Below are 15855 nucleotides of genomic sequence, written 5' to 3'. Positions count from 1 at the left end.
TGGTCCCTACCCTCTGAATCCCTTCCTGTAAGGCTTCCCATAAAACTCCATGTTCTTCATAGTGTCACTGTCACATAGTCATATGCTACTTTGCCCAGCTGATTCCCTAATCCTTGGACACATGGGTTATTTCCAGGGTTTTTGTTTCTGTGAACTGTGTTTCAAAGAATCATTTTATAGAAGCCGGTGTTCTCCCACCTCCCCACCACTCCTCTCTCTTCATCACAAATATTCTTAGGGTTCACAATATTTTTTAAAACTGAGTTCACAGACCCCAGATTTAGAACCGCCGCTCTAACGTGATAGTTCTCCAGGGACAGCTCTGAAAGGAAGAACATTCTCCTCTCTCTTCCCCTTTCCTTGTCTTCTGTCCTCTCCTCTCCTCTCCCCACCCCTAGATCCCAGGTCCAGAGTGGGGGATACATACTGAGTACTGTGAGGAAGGGCCCGCAGGGATGGAGAATAGGAACTCCCTCCAAAGTGAGTAGTAGCTGGACCAATGGTTGTCTTGTTCAGAAGAGGAATCATTAGCACAGGGTGATATACTGCAAGGACTGTCCAGAGGCAAGCACATATTTACCAAGGGGCACCAGTGCTCCCCAGACAAACACTCAAGGGGCACCCATGTTTGGTTGTTTAAGGGTGGGCATGAAAGCTGGGGTGTTCTCTGGGATACCTGGAAGGAGAGCAAGAAGGTGGCATGAGACTGAGAGCCCATTTGCCCTAAAGGGAAAATCCCAGTCACACCCAACTAACCCTTCTACCCTACTCCTAAGAAGATAAACCGTTCAGTATCTTTCTCTAGCAATAAACAGAGAAGACTCAGTCTCAGCATAGACCAAGTGGATTAGGCCAAGGGAACAAAAAAACATGGGCTTGAATCCTGACCCAAACATACGCTTTCTGGATGATACTAGGCTCTTCTTGTCCCTTCTCATAGACAAATGCTACTATTATCCAACAGTTGTGTCTAACCATACTCTCCCTGCCTCCCTTCCACCTGAGGGCCAAGCCATGAAAATAGGCCAGCATCTTACCTCCCCCCACAGGACGATACACCTGAAGCTTCATTTGCACAGGCTCTGTCAGGTCCTGAGTCCCAAACTCAGCAGCAGTAAGAAAACCCTTATGCTGCAGCACCAGGCCAGGAAAAATCATCACCTGGATGGAGAGAGAAACAGCTCTCAATATACAGGTCGAAACCTGTATGTCACCAACCTGGATCAAATGGCCCTGTGTGTTGAGGACTCTGTTCAGAGCTGGCAGGAGAGGGGGAAGAGAGAGGATCTTTACTCTTGGAGAGACTCTTGTATAATGCTAGGAGAGGGAGAATTCCTGACCTCAGGAAATTCCCAGTCTAAGAAGAGGCGCTGCCCTTGTCCTGAGGGGGCTCCCAGTATGATGGGATATAGATCATTTTTGTCATTGGGAAGAGAGCTGAGCTCCTAATCTGACAGGATAGAGACCATCCTTGTCTTTGGGGAGCCCCTAGTCTGACAAGAAACACAATTCTACCCTTGGGGAGTATCCAGTCTGATGGGGGAGACATGGTTCCTGTCGTCAGGTACCTCCTACTCTCACTGGGAGATGAGGAAGACTTCAGGAATCTTCCAATCTGATAGGGGAGGAAGAGTTCCCAGCCCTCTAGGGAGGGATTCTTAATCTAATTAGAAAGACAAGGTGCAAACATATTAAAAAGGTCCAAGAAAGGAATCAAGATGAAAAGCACATGAATAATTAGAATCAGATGAGGCTTCCTGGAGGAGGTGAGTTTTCAACAGGACTGGAAAGAAGGATTTAAGAGGCAAAAGCTCCATGTTACCTCCACAGTCTCATGTCCTGGGGCAGAGAGGACATCTTGCTCCTCCACGGCAATCATGGACCCTGGTAGATCCGAGCTGGCATCACCCACAAAGAAATTCTCCGCATTAGACACAGCCCCTAGTAAGGAGAAAAGACTGATGACTTTGGTGCTCTTGAGGGTCAGAAGGTCAGAAGGAGGTCTCTGGTCTTGGTGCAGAGGAAGCAATAGCTTGAATGGTCAGAGTGAAGCTGGTGACTGTGGATTTTTTCTCCTTCTTTTTCATGTGTGTGTGTTGGGGGAGGATGAGGGTAGCAGTAGTGGTGGCTAGAAACGGACAGGTACACTTGCTATTCAACAGCCTCAGACCTCTCCAATCCCCCCCCCATCCCCACAACTTGGCTCTAAGTCAGCCATTCACTCATGGATAACCATTCGGGGCAAATGAGTGGTCCCAGCACCCAGAGTGGGATTTGAAAGCTGTGTGGCTCCCTCCCTGTGGGACCTGGGGAGGCAAGTATGGGGCCTGAGAAAGGTTCTATGCTGTCAGGCTGCTGTGGGCTTAGACCTTGGGGTGCTCTTGGCTGCCAGAAGGTTCATCTCTTGGGGTCTGTGTGAGTGTGTGTGTGTGTGTGTGTGTGCTCTTTCCCTACCTCCCAAGACTGAATACCTGTGGGTTGGAACTCGCACACATAGCTGTGGGTGGCCGTACAGAGGTCGGTATTGCACTGGCCAGCAGGGCCCAGGCGCACACAGTGCTCAGCATTGGCGGGGTGTGGCTCTCCAGGCAGCCAGTTCTGACAGCTCTCCAGGCTGAAGGCCTCTCTGTGGGGTGGCACCCCAGGACCTGTCAAGGCCGTGAAGCCAATCCACACATCGAGGCTCCTGTCAATAGTTAGGGTCCACTTAGCTATAGCCCCAGTGACATTTGAGACAGAGGAAGGGTAAGAAGTCACTAGTTCCAAGAAACAAAGAGTTCTCCTGTCCTCAAGACCAGGAAAACAACTTCTTCCACATAAGGCAGAGCATGTCATAATGGTGAGGGGAGAGGGAAGCAGCTTTTCTTTGGCGCCTATTCACATCCAAGAATAGACTCTGTGTGTCTCTGTCCCTTCTAAGCCTCAGACTCATGGCCTGGGTAGAAAGTCTACGCTGTAAAAATGGAGTCACTAGTTTAAAGGCAAAGTCCTGGAGGAATATAGTCAATACAGCATGATGTATATCTCCAAAGTCAGTGCTTATGGGGAGTATGACTGTAGCGTCCACAGAGTCCGGGTCACAGCCAGGCCTCTTCCTTCATGTCACTTCCCTATTCTGTAGCTGCCAAAGCCTTCTCACTCTTCTCCAAGTGTCTTCTCCCAGCTAGCACTCCCTGGCACACCACGTCAGAATGGGCGTGTGCGTGAATCATGAGAGACAAAGATTCTTCTCTCTCCCAAAGTGGAAGCGCCCCTTTCCAATCCTCCCCTATCCAGACCCATAACTAAAGAATTGTAGTATGGACTGAAAATGAGCCGCTCAGCTGTGGACTGAGCTGTGATCTTAGAGGTGGGCCCCAGGATCTCCATTCTATTCAGCACCTCCCATGAAGTCACCCATGCAAGGTCCCCTTCTGTCAACTGATCTTTGGGGTTTGAAAGCCTGTGTCCTGGTGGGAGGGAGAGGGAGTAGCATCACCAGGAAATAAATGGACACAGACACACATGCCCACATGTATTTATATGGAGAAGTGGCTTTCAGAAAATAACTTTGCTATGTTTCTTGGTCTCTCTTGGGGGGGAGGGGAAGAGAGAGAGAGAGACAGAGACAGAGACAGAGACAGAGAGACAGAGACAGAGAGAGACAGAGAGAGAGGAGGAAAAACAGAGTCAGAAAGAAACCAAGCAGGCAAGCTAAGAGATCCACTAAAGCTTCTTGCTAATGGGAACCACATTTCTGCTTCATTTCCCTGAGAAAGCTGAAGTCTTCAAAATGGGTGATTGCGCATATGTCTTCTCAGAGAGGGTTGGTCACACCTGCTTTCACCAGGACTTGTTTAAGAGGGTCTGAATATTCAAGCATACAGGGCCCAAGGTGGGAGAAGTCAGGAAAGAACAGACAGACAGTCATACAGATCATATGAAATCTCAATATGAGAAGTTGGTATCAAGAAACATTGTAGCCAAGACAGTTTTTCCCCCTCCAGGGACACCAGCACTCAGAAGACACTTGAGATTGGAGGTCTGGGGTATAAATTCACTGAGAATATTGAGTGTGAGATTAGGATGGGCCTGGGGCATCAGAGAATTCCAGGGACTGTTCCATTTTGCCCTGTACATCTGGGAAACAGATTCCCCTACTGGGTGGTGATTGGGGAGGGGCATGAAGTCCAAGGAGGGGCGACTGGGAAACACCCCTCCACCCCCACATCTGGGCCATTCCGTGTGCTTTCCTAGACATGTTTATAAAAGCCGCCCCTGGCCAACATCTGCATCTGGTAGTGTTGACAAGAGCAAGCCATCAGGCCGGAAGAGTTCTTCTCCTCCCCAGGGCCAGAGCAATAATAGCCCTGCCATGGCAGCTGGCCAACTGGACAGAACCACCTCCGGACCAAGCTGCCCAGTCCAGCTGCCCCCTCCTATTCTTCCTCCCCTCTTTCACCTCAGCTCTCACTCACACCCTTTTTCACTCTCTGACTTCTCCAGAGGGTATTTGCAAAAGCTGACCACATCCAGGCACCAAAGTCCCCAGACCCAGTGTATACAGTATTTTATGCCCTGCTTCCTGGCCCTCTGGGGCCAGCAATTCCCTACCATCCTTTTTCTAGCAGTCTCTCAGTTATCCATGCTATAGTGAACAGATGTGTTTTGGATAATCCAAGAAGCATATCTATAGGTTTGGGGGTAGCGGTTTCTTTTATTTTAAATTTTATTTTATTTTTGGCCCACATTCTCTTCTCTCCCTCTTACCTCCCTCACCCCCCTCCCATGAAAAAGCAAGGAAAACAAAGCCCATTACAAATATGTATAATTGAGCAAAACAAATTTTAGCATGGGTCATCTCTCTCTCTCTCTCTCTCTCTCTCTCTGCATATACATATGTGTGTGTGTGTGTTCGTATATACACTCATATACTTGGACATGGCCTCTGTGTATATGTGAATAGAATAATAGAATATATATACACATACACACACACACACACACACACACACACACATATATACACACACACATATGCTTCAATGTATACTCTGTGTTCATCCCCTCCCTATTCAGAGATAGGTAACACATTTCATCATGAGTCTTCTAGAATTATGGTTGGTCACTGTGTTGATTAGCGTTCCTAAGTCTTTCCAATGATCCAAGACAATTCCAAAGGATCCATGGTGAAAAATGTTATCCACTTCCAGAAAGAAAACTGATGAACTCTAAGTGCCGACTGCAACATACTTTTTTTAAACTTTATTTTTCTTGGGGTTTGTGCGTGTTTTCTTTTGTAACATGGCTAGTATGGAAATATGTTTTGCACAATTTCACACGTATAATCAATAATCAAATACTGCTTGCCTTCTCCAGGGGTGGGGGAGGAGTGGGAGGAAGAAAATCTGGAACTCAATTTTAAAAAATGAATGTTAAAAAAATTTTTTCCATGTAATTGGGAAATATTTAACAAAATTAATTTTTTAAAAAAATTTACATAGAATTTCTAAGTCTTTCAAAGTTGTGCTACTGTTATTGTCGACAAGCATTGTCATCTTAATTCTGCCTAGCTCAGACATATAATGCTTATAACTGAGCAGTAGCTAAACACACACTCCCTGCACTATGTGGAAAAGAGAAGCGGGAAGATGATAAGGGTGGCCAAAAGTGGTTCTCTAATTTTTCAACATCTAAACACTCAAATCCTCCCTTGATGCTAATAGTGGTATGAAACTGACTTTGGGTTCTCAGAGGTTATGCCAGTGGGGCACAGACTCTGTCAAGTTAGTAAAACCCCAAATATGGGCCTAGTGACTGTCTACTGTTTGAAGAGAAGCCCAGCTAAGTTCAGAAAGGATCATGACCCAGTTGAGCACAGGGTGATAAATTCTTGTTGAGGGGCTGAAATCTACATCATTGGAGGGAACATCCACACTGATGAACCAATTCCTTATGTCTGTCTATCCATGGATAGTCAAGTGAGGAGTCCACGCTGAGAGACTGTGATAGCTCCAGGCCCCTACCCCTAGGACTCCCTCTTTTATCTTTAGTGCTCGGGGTGGGGATGGGGGAGCTGACAGTTGGGTGCCTGTGTCTACGGACCTCCTGCCAGACTTGAGACATGGACTTCGAAGAGCTAAGGATCTTTAGACCCACTTTAACCCTTCCTTTAGACTCCTAGGTAATAGAGGTCCTATCCCTGGCTAGGAAACCAGTCCAAGTGGATTCCTTGTATCCTGTCTCTACCAGCCAGAGAGAATACTGCCCTTACCTGGTGACCTGGGAGACCAGGAAGTGTTGGATCTCAGGGCTGCCCACAATGGCCAGGTCTCCCCCACCCCAGGCTTGACAGTGCCTCTGGGCCTGGAGCCACGAAGCCTTCTCCACCACCAAGCGATAGCAGTGACCATTCCCAGGGAAGATCTCGGTGCTTGAGGGGCACAGGGGGTGGACCACTGTAAAAACGGTGGGGAGAGAAAGAGTAAGTGTTTCTCTTGAGGGAAACCTGGGAAGACCCCATTGTAGCAGTGACCAAAACTCCTGGGCATTCTGCCTTGTGACCTGGCCTCCTCTAGGGAGTTGGACCCAGATGAGTAGGGGCAGGGTGAAGGGCATGCAGGTTCTTGCCAGGCTGCTCCATTACACTCTGAATCACTGGTGAGAACACGGAGGGTAGGGAACTAGGCTATGCAGACCAAGAAGCTAGGAGGTAGGAAACTAGCAGAATCAGTGGCTTCACTCCCCTTGGATCCCACCCCAGACCTGAGGAGGAGTAGATTTGAGCAGGAAGAAGAAAAAGGGGCATATCCCCATGGGACTGACCTTGGGCAGGCTGCTCGCTCTCTGCCATGATGCTGTAGATGGCACTGAGCCCAGTGCCCCCTCGGTTCCGGATATCAAATTCAAGACTTTCATTATTTTGCAGCCAAGATGGGCACAGCAGCTCTAGTTCTGTGGGCACAGCCTCGACCTGCACCTCTGTCCACAGCAAGGTTGTCCTTGCTTCCAAGGTCAGAACAGCAGTCACATTGTAGTGACCAGGGAGAATAAATCGGTGAGATGTGGCAGGGCCCGTGATCAATGCCAAGGTCCCATCCCCAAAGTCCCAGAGCAAGTTGTTGACAGGAAGTGGGGTGCTTACATTGAAGGCCACCGGGTGGCCAGCAGGCTGGGGGACCCCTGGCCCCGTGAGTGAGGCTTCTAGGGAAGCAGGGAAGACATTATGGAGAATAACGGGTACCCGGCATGCAGCAGGAGATGCTGTGAACCCAGGGCAGAAGAGGAGGCAGCTGGAGGAGGCATTAAGGGAGTATGCTTTACCACAGAAGCAGTATCCCTCCTCTGAGAGACCCCCATACTCCTGATCAAGGGAAAAACAGAAGGCAGTGCAGAAGTTCTGGGCCAGGACACCGTCATGGGCAGCAGAGAAGATAACCACAGCCATAGTGCTTGAGCTGTTGTCCTGGAGGCAGGCAATGTACTCCTCATCTGTCAGACACAGGGAAACACATGGCATAAGGGGCTCCCTTTCTTCAGGAAGCCTTCCTTGATTTCCCTTCCCCCAGTCATTTGCCTCCCTTGGTTTGGACCACTTCTTATTTTATGGACTCAATTTGTCCCTTCTCAATTTGCACTTGTTCCTATGTGGCTTTTTCAGTCTTCATTCTTCTCCCTCTGTCCTACTTTTCCCACATCAAAAGCTCCCCAAATCAGGGCCTAGCTCTCCTCCTTCCTCCCTTCTTTCCCTCACAGGGCCTAGAAAAGGACTCTGCCAGAAGGGAAACTCAGCATGTGGTGCCAACTGACCCATCCAGGAAGCTTGCCCCACTCACCACAGGTGTCATCAGAGAAGGAGATGCTGAGGATGGGGACATCTGCCAGGTGTGGCGGCTCGGCACACCAAGTCTCCCTCAGCTGAAGCACACTGATCTTCTGCTCCTCCACCCAGCTGGGGAACCAGGACAGGTTGCAGTCACAGACGAATGGATTCAGACTCAAGTTTCTGCCACAGGAGAAGGGATGGGGATCAGGAGAACCTCAGACATAGAGGAAATGGGACAAAGGCAATCAAGTTCAACTTTTGCCTATAAGTAAATGGCCCACACTTGAAGAAAAATGGGAAAAGGGCTTATTTTGAAGTCCCTAAGGAATCAGAATTCCATCACTTCCCTCAGGCACTCTTCCAGACAATGTCACCTAGTCCTGAGGGTAGGGAATAAATGTGTAATCTTAATTCCTCAGAGAATATTGCTAACAACTCCCTTTTGTTTACTCTTTAGAGTGTGGGAATTCCTGGAGGACCCTGAACCATATAGGGAATGGTGATGTAGGGAGAGTTGAACCCACACTGAATTTGAGCCCTGTGACTTAAAGCCCCAGAAAATCCCCAAATGAGACAAGAAGCCCCAGAAGTTGAGGCAAAATCCCTGCTCCCTACCCCACCACTGCTTGCAGTCTAGACCATAGTTGGTTCATCCGACCACTCAAGAAGCAGATATCCAGATAAACCTCTTTGTCCCCAGGAGCTGCACTCAGGGTCAGTGTAAGGGGAAAGGGGCGTGTGTGCGTGTGTGTGTGTGTGTGTGTGTGTGTGTGTGTGTGTGTGTATTGGGGGAGGGGGTGATTCTTGAACTAATCAGACCAGTCATTATTGAATGAACATCATCCCAGCTTACATTTCACTTAAATTAAATAAATTAGCAAATATTCCTTCTTCTAGTGTCGAAATCTTGTTGTTGCTGATGTCTCTGGAGGACAGGAAAGGAAAGAGAAAGGCCATTTAGTTTTAATGATACGTCTCCCTCCCTCCCAGAATGAAGGACTGACTTGGACCCCATCTTGTGCCTAACACTGAGCTAGCTTGAGCTAGGTTGGTTGGCCCCTTCTTAGAATGCCTGACTGCTTCCTTGGGCAGGTCAAAACCCTTTCTGCCTTGCTTATAACAAATACCACTGACTTACGAATTCCCAAAGCATTTATCTTCTCCAACCTAACACTTGGTCATCCTCAGTTCTGCACTGTTTTCTGATTGTTGCACGTGTACAGTTTGGTCTCCCCCACTAGACTAAGGGGCTTCCTAAGGGAAGGTGATGTGCGTTCTTCCCATATCACCTCTCATTGGGACAGGTACACAATATTTCAGGGATCTCCACTTTCAATGAGGTGGGCATGACTTCCACTTGGACAGATTACAGTTTCTCTCTGGCTTAGCAGATGATCACAGAGTTGCTGTGATCAAAAAAAAAAATATCACCAACTAGCCCACCGATGATGAGCCTCTGAGGAGTTACCTAGGTTCATGTCCAAAGCCCTGGTGCCTTAGTAGGTGAGACCTGCCACGGCTTGTGCTCACTGCCATCAGCTTCAAATATTCACTATGTCTTTACTATATACCAGCCACTGGGCTAAATACTGAGGGTACAAAGGAAAACAAAAAGTCCCAGCCCTTGAGGAGTTTAAAAGGGGACACCACACCATTCAGAGGCATGGGAATTAGATTTAAGCAGAAGGCACTTATGAACAATTAAGTTAACTTTTTAAAACAATGCCCTGAACTCAAAACAATAAGATTAATTTTAAAATGGGTTAAACTTACAGTTAGTAAAAAAAAATCATTGCGTATATTTATTAACTTAATTTTCTTTGACTCCAATAAAAATATTTTAAAAATTAAATTCCTCTTTTTGCTTTTGTTAAGCCCTAAATCTAGCTCTTCTCTGGAGAGATCCCGTGTGGGTTGTTTCTCCATTTGGGCTATCAATTATTTATGAATGGGCTGGATCTCACTGCCTGGTGTCACCTGACCTGTAGGACCCCTAAGTAATGGTCCTGAGGAACGTGGGGATTGGGGAGGCAAGGTGCGGGTATGTTTGGGGAGGAGTGGTTTGGATTAAAAATGGATTGATGCCAACACAGGTTTTGGAAGCATGATGGGAAGAGTGTGAGGGTGGTCACAAAAGGTAGTCAGAACAGGTCACATACAGTTGTACCAAGGCAGAGAGGTTTTCGAAGAACTCCGTCTCTAACGTGCTGATGAAGTTGTCTGAGACGTCCCTGGGGAAACAAAAGGGATCACAGATAAGGCCCTGGGTCACTTCCATGAGTTAGTCAGGTCACAGCTGCTTCACTAAAGGTCAGGTTTCTACCAGCTTGCCTCTGAAATGCGGGACAGGCAGAGAGTTTCCAGTTCTACTCTCATGCCTAACCTTCTCTGTGAGTGGGTTTTCTAGGCATGAAGAAAGGGAGGGGAAGGAAAAGGACACAGCCCAAAGAACCCCCTCCAGTGCCCAAGGCCATAGAAATAATACCAGGTTAAGGGACAGCTAGGTGGTGCAGTGGATATAGCACCGGCCCTGGATTCAGGAGGACCTGAGTTCAAATCTGGCCTCAGACACATGATACTTACCAGCTGTGGGACCCTGGGCAAGTCACTTAACCCCATTGCCTAGCCAAAATAATAATAATAATAATAATAATAATAATAATAATAATAATAATAATAATAATAATAATAATACCATGTTAAAACAGAATTACTGTCCAGGGTAGTCAAGGTGATCACAGAAGAGCAAACTTTGATCCAGGGCCATGGAGCGGGTCAAAAGGAACAAGCTCTTGTCCTAAGCAAGAGAGGGCTAGGGCTGTGGAACTGAGAAAGGCATAGCCCCTTCACACCTTTGGCCACTTTGGTCTTCATCCTTTTTTTTGTTTTGTTTTGTTTTGTTTTTTGGCTAGGCAATGGGGCTAAGTGACTTGCCCAGGGTCACACAGCTAGTGAATGTTTTTATGTGTCTGAGCCCGCATTTGAACTCAGGTCTTCCTGAATCCAGGGCCAGTGCTCTATGCACTGTGCCACCTAGCTGCCCCTGATCTTATAACAAACACTCACACTCATGAACAAAGCTCTTTCTTCACAACAGCACTGCACAGTAGGTAAGGATCATCTCTAGATCAGAGGAGACCTGGTATAGTGAATAGGGGATGACCTCAGAGTTAGGAGGACCAGGGTTCAAATTTCACCTCTGACATAGTGGCTGTGTGGTCCTGGCCAAATTACTTAACTTCTCAGTGTCCCCACATACTTCTCTACAGGGAGTTCCTGGCACTATTGGTAAATACAGATGACTAGGGCCAGTTCACAGGCTGGCATGTCCCTTCTCTGGGTTCCGTTGCTTTCTCTTTAAAGATAAGCACCTCCATTCCTATTGTCAAGTAACTAGCCCCAGCAGAGAGATTCCTCTGCCTCAGTACATGGTCATCTCAACCTGTCGCCAACAGACCAAGCTCCAAGGCAGTGGGAAGGGGCCAGGCTTTGAGGCAGGGGTATCTGTGTGGGGATCTCAGGGACACTTGTCTCCTAAGCTTGGCAAAGATGGATTCTATGTCCTTTTCCCGCCCCATTCCATTCCTCGTCTTTATAGACTTTGTTACTGTATCAGTCCTTACCAAAAAAGTAGTCTTTGTAACAACGGTGACGATTGGCCTGAGAATGTTGTTTTGCGTGACTCACTCCCACAGGGAGGACGAGAAGGGCAACTGTCCAAAACCATTACTACAAACAATGGCCTTCAGGTGGTGGCAGCAAAACAGTTTGCCACCAATGAAGTCCTGAGTCCACACACACCCCTGGTGTCTTCTTCACTTCCCTGGGAACATTAACGGTTTTCACCCCCATGCCCTACAGAGGCAGGAAGCATCCATGCCTAGCAGATTGACCTGGAACCTTTGACAACTGCACCCCTTTTAAAAATTATCCACTAGGGGATTTGAGATCTCACTGTACTTAGGACAGAATATATAACTATACTATATAGCCTATCACACAATAAATCCAAGTACCACTTTGAAGCCTTAAAACATGCATTTATAAAAAGTAATAATACAAAGTGCCCCCTGAATGTTGCAGCTGCCTACACTGTCTAACCTGCTCCCACTTCTTTTCCTCCCCTGAGAACTCTTATTTCTCTCAGAGAAGAGATGCCTTCCCTGGGTCAGGAGTTGGGGACTCTTCCCTTAGAGACACAGCTGTCCCAGGTCTCCATGGTAACAAAGAGCTCAAATATTTACTTTCTCTCCCCAGTGACCAGGGACAACCTGCTATTGGAGAGAGGGAAGTATGCATGTGTGTGTGTGCATGCACGGATGTGTGTATGTGATTGTGTGTGTGTGTGTGTTGGGGATGGGAGGGTGGTCTCTGGCTGTCTGCCTCCTTTTCCTTCCACTTTAGCTAATCCTATCACCCAAAAGGGAGCAAGCTGAGAAAACTGATCAGCCCAGGGGTGGCATAAACTGATTCCCAAGGTGATTAGATAAAATCCCAAGTGACAGATTAAAAAAGGAGAACTGAGGGTAACCTGGAAAAGGCTGGGGCATTTCCCTATGAAGTGCCCAGAGGAGACAGCCCACTCCCACAAAGCTCCCTGGGTAGCGACCTTGACAGAGCAAATTCCTGGGGAGCACAGAAAGTATGACCTACCTAATAACAAATGCCCACACTTAGGTACAAAGCTCTTTCTGCACAGCAGCACTGCGAGGTAGATATAAAAATTACCTCCAGCTGAAAGGAGGCCATGGCTTAGAGGATGGAGGGCTGGCCTCAGGTTCAGGAGCACTTCTGACACATGCTGGTTGTGTGGTCCTGGGTACCATCCTTTAAACTTTCAGTTCCCCAGACACTTTTCCACTACACTGATGAAATCATAGATGCAGTCCAAAAAACCCCAACCAAACAAACACAGTGCTGGATATCGTAAGTATCAGAACAATTCAATGATCTGCACACAGTGAGTGTCTCAGCTGAGATTTGGCTCCAGATCATCTGATGCCAAGATTCTTTTCAATAAACCATACTGACCCCTAGAAAGCCTAGCCCGATTTGAGGACCAGGTGGAAGGGGCTTCTTCCCTACAGCCAACAGGGATCATGGGTTTAGAGATTTAGAGACAGAAGGGGCTTTAAAGGTCATGTGGTCCAACCTCCTCATCTGACAGATGAGGAAACTGAGGACTAGAGAGGCTGGACAACTTGCCCAAAGTCATGCAGGCACTAAGTGGCAGAGCTGGGATTTGGAATCGTCAGGAGGTTCCAAGCACTATAATACGATGCATCCCTGGGGTCCATCCCTAGGAAGCCAGCACCTTACACAATACCTGGTACCTGTTGTTCAGTGGTTTTTCAGTCTTGTCTGACTCTTCATGACCCTATTTGGGGTTTTCTTGGCAGAGATGCCAGAGTGGCTTTGCCATTTCCTTCTCCAGCTCATTTTACAGATTAGGAAACTGAGGCATACAGCTAGGAAATGTCTGAGGCCCGATTTGAACTCAGGGAGATGAGTCTTCCTGATCCCAAGCCAGGCACTCTATCCACCTAACTATCCCCACCCCCTCGGCTTTTAATAAGTATTTGTTGAATTCGCCTCCCTCCCTCTGTTCCCTCATCTGTTCCCTTTGCAGAGACAGAGGACCACAGGGTACTTAACATTACATATACTGACTGAATATGCCATCTAGTCCAAAGGGGTGTCAAACTCAAGTTGAAATGGAGCCCTGCAGGCTGCATATTGACTTATAAAACCACAAACATTATCTATGTTGTATTATATTTTTATTTATTTTGTTAAGCATTTCCCAACTGCACTAGCAAGGGTTTTGCAGGCCATGAGAATGACGCCTTTGATAGTCATAGTTCAACCCCCTCATTTTACAGATAAGGTAAACTGAGGCTCAGGGAGCTTCTGCAATGTGCTCAAGGACATGCAGTAAGCATCACAGGTGGGATTTGAAGCCTGGTCTTTTTATTTCAAAGCTAGTACTCTTTGATGTATCGGTAACATCTGTCAAAATGCTTTTTTCCTCCTCTAATTTTTTATTCATTGTCACGGGTTCTAGAAAGCAGACTTCCCTAGCAAGTCTTCGGGAGCCACGCCAGTTTTCAGGGAGATCAAGTTCTAGGCTGGGAGAGACAGAAAAACCTCCCCTGAATACCCCTAATGTCCCCAAAGAAGTCGCTCCTGATTAAGAGAATGTCTTGGATGCTTCCGTGTTCCCTAACTCTTCTATGTTCAAGAAGGAATAGGCTGTGTTTTCCCCACACACAAACCAAAGAGGCCCTCTCACCCACTTTTGATGTTAAACTAAATTCCATCCACTCACGGAAAGCCCATCACAGCCCTGTCCAGGATTCAGATTGTTCCTCCAACACAGAAGTCAGCAGAGCCGCCCCTAACCTGGGGCTGGCCATCTGTGTCTGCATAGTTATCACTCGTGAAGCTAGGGTACAGCCAGCTGGGAGTCAGGCTCTGGGGCTTGGGAAAGGGATAATACCTGGCAGGCAGAAGGGAAGGTGGGAGGACTTTCTGCCCTTGGTTTCCTACCTGTCAGCCAAGTAGACAGAACAGGAAGCCACAAGTGGAGGAAATGGGTTTACCTTGTGGCAAGATGAGCAATTTAGGTTAGACATAAGGAAGAACTTTCTAAATCACTGGCAAGGTTGAGGGAGTAGAATCTGATTCTTTGGAAACCATTTGCTCTAAGGCAGAGCCTTATTTGCCTGGCCTAGAGCAGAAGCAGGCCTGGATAGACAGACCAGGCGACCTCTGGAAAAAAAAATGATGATTCCGTGATTGCAGGGCAGAGCATCCACCAGAAATGACTTTAAGGAACCTAATCATCAAAAAAGTAGTGACTGACACATGGAACTCTGGAAAAAGGGCCAGGTTTGGAGTCAGAAGACCCCCAGTTCAAATCTTGGTCACCTGCGTGACTTTATGCAAGTCACTTAATTTTTCTAGATCTGTTTCCACATCTGGAAAAAACGAGTGTTGGTGATAGGATAGATGACCTCTAAGGTTCCTCTCGTCTCCAAATCCATGATTCTATGACATATCAGGCAGAAAGGGGCAGATAAGGCCTGCAGAGCAGGGAAACAGAGACTCAGATGTCTGACACAGAACCAGAGAGTCTGAGACACTTGCATTTGGATACTTGAGATGAAAGCTAAAAAAAAAGAACCTTGATGGGAATTTGATGGGGGTGGTATGGGGACGAAGGTGGGAGGAGGTCCCAATTTCAAATACAATTACGTGCTTTTCCATACTGGTTAAGGTTCCTTCTCAATTTCTTTGTATTTATTCATTTCATATGTATGCTTTTTAGGTTGATAGATAGGCACTTGTTTCTTTTCCCTGTTAGAATATAAAAGTAAGGATTGTTTTTTTCTCTGTCTTTGTATCCCCTTGCCCTGGTACCTAGCACAGAGCCTGGGACATAGATGCTTAATAAATGCTTGTGTAGAATGTATATGTAGAGCCTATATCAGATTGCATGACATCTTGGGGAGGGAGGTGGGAAGGGAGGGGGAGAAAATTAAAAACTCAAAAGCTTATGGAAGTGAATGATGAAAACTAAAAATAAATTAATTTTAAAAAATAAATGCTTGCGATCGATTTCTCCTTCTCTCTACCCACTTCCTCACCTTCCTAAGGTTAGGAAAAGAGGTCTTCATCATTAACCAGAATCATTAGAGACCTCCATTCCAGGGTATAACAGTCTCCATGGGAAAAGGTGAGAGGGGTACTTTAATCCTTTTCCTAGGAGCTGGTAGGCCTCTTCAAATAGTCCCTTTCATGGGTGCCCCCAAATCCCTCTAGACCAGTATTTCCCATGGGCCTCATCCCAGGCAGGCCAAACAGGAAGGGGGATTCCTGGTCCCCCATTTGGCATGATTACCAGATGCCCAACACAGCTTCCCCTCAGTATTTGGGGAAAGCAGAGAAATGTACTATGTTCAGCAAAAATGAGTTTTTCTGGCTTAGGCCTCCCAAAAATACCTTTAAAAATAATATTTTTGAAAAATAAAAATCCTATTCTCTGGAAA

At 47.0% G+C, this 15855-nt stretch overlaps 1 protein-coding gene across 1 annotated transcript in view; it reads right to left on the bottom strand.

Annotated features, from left to right (window-relative positions):
- The window catches only part of PKD1 (polycystin 1, transient receptor potential channel interacting), a 112483-nt gene that overhangs the window by 42251 nt on the left and 54377 nt on the right, over window positions 1-15855 (bottom strand). Inside the window, 10 exon segments of the mRNA XM_021006704.2 lie at window positions 428-659; window positions 661-676; window positions 1038-1161; window positions 1823-1941; window positions 2472-2686; window positions 6254-6437; window positions 6805-7470; window positions 7815-7984; window positions 8658-8729; window positions 9964-10035. Coding sequence (XP_020862363.1) covers window positions 428-659; window positions 661-676; window positions 1038-1161; window positions 1823-1941; window positions 2472-2686; window positions 6254-6437; window positions 6805-7470; window positions 7815-7984; window positions 8658-8729; window positions 9964-10035 — 1870 coding nt within the window.

Source organism: Phascolarctos cinereus, unplaced genomic scaffold, assembly GCF_003287225.1.
Source record: "Phascolarctos cinereus isolate Bilbo 61053 unplaced genomic scaffold, phaCin_HiC Scaffold_4;HRSCAF=312, whole genome shotgun sequence".
NCBI lineage: Eukaryota > Metazoa > Chordata > Mammalia > Diprotodontia > Phascolarctidae > Phascolarctos > Phascolarctos cinereus.
This window is presented reverse-complemented; position numbering and strand designations above follow the sequence as displayed.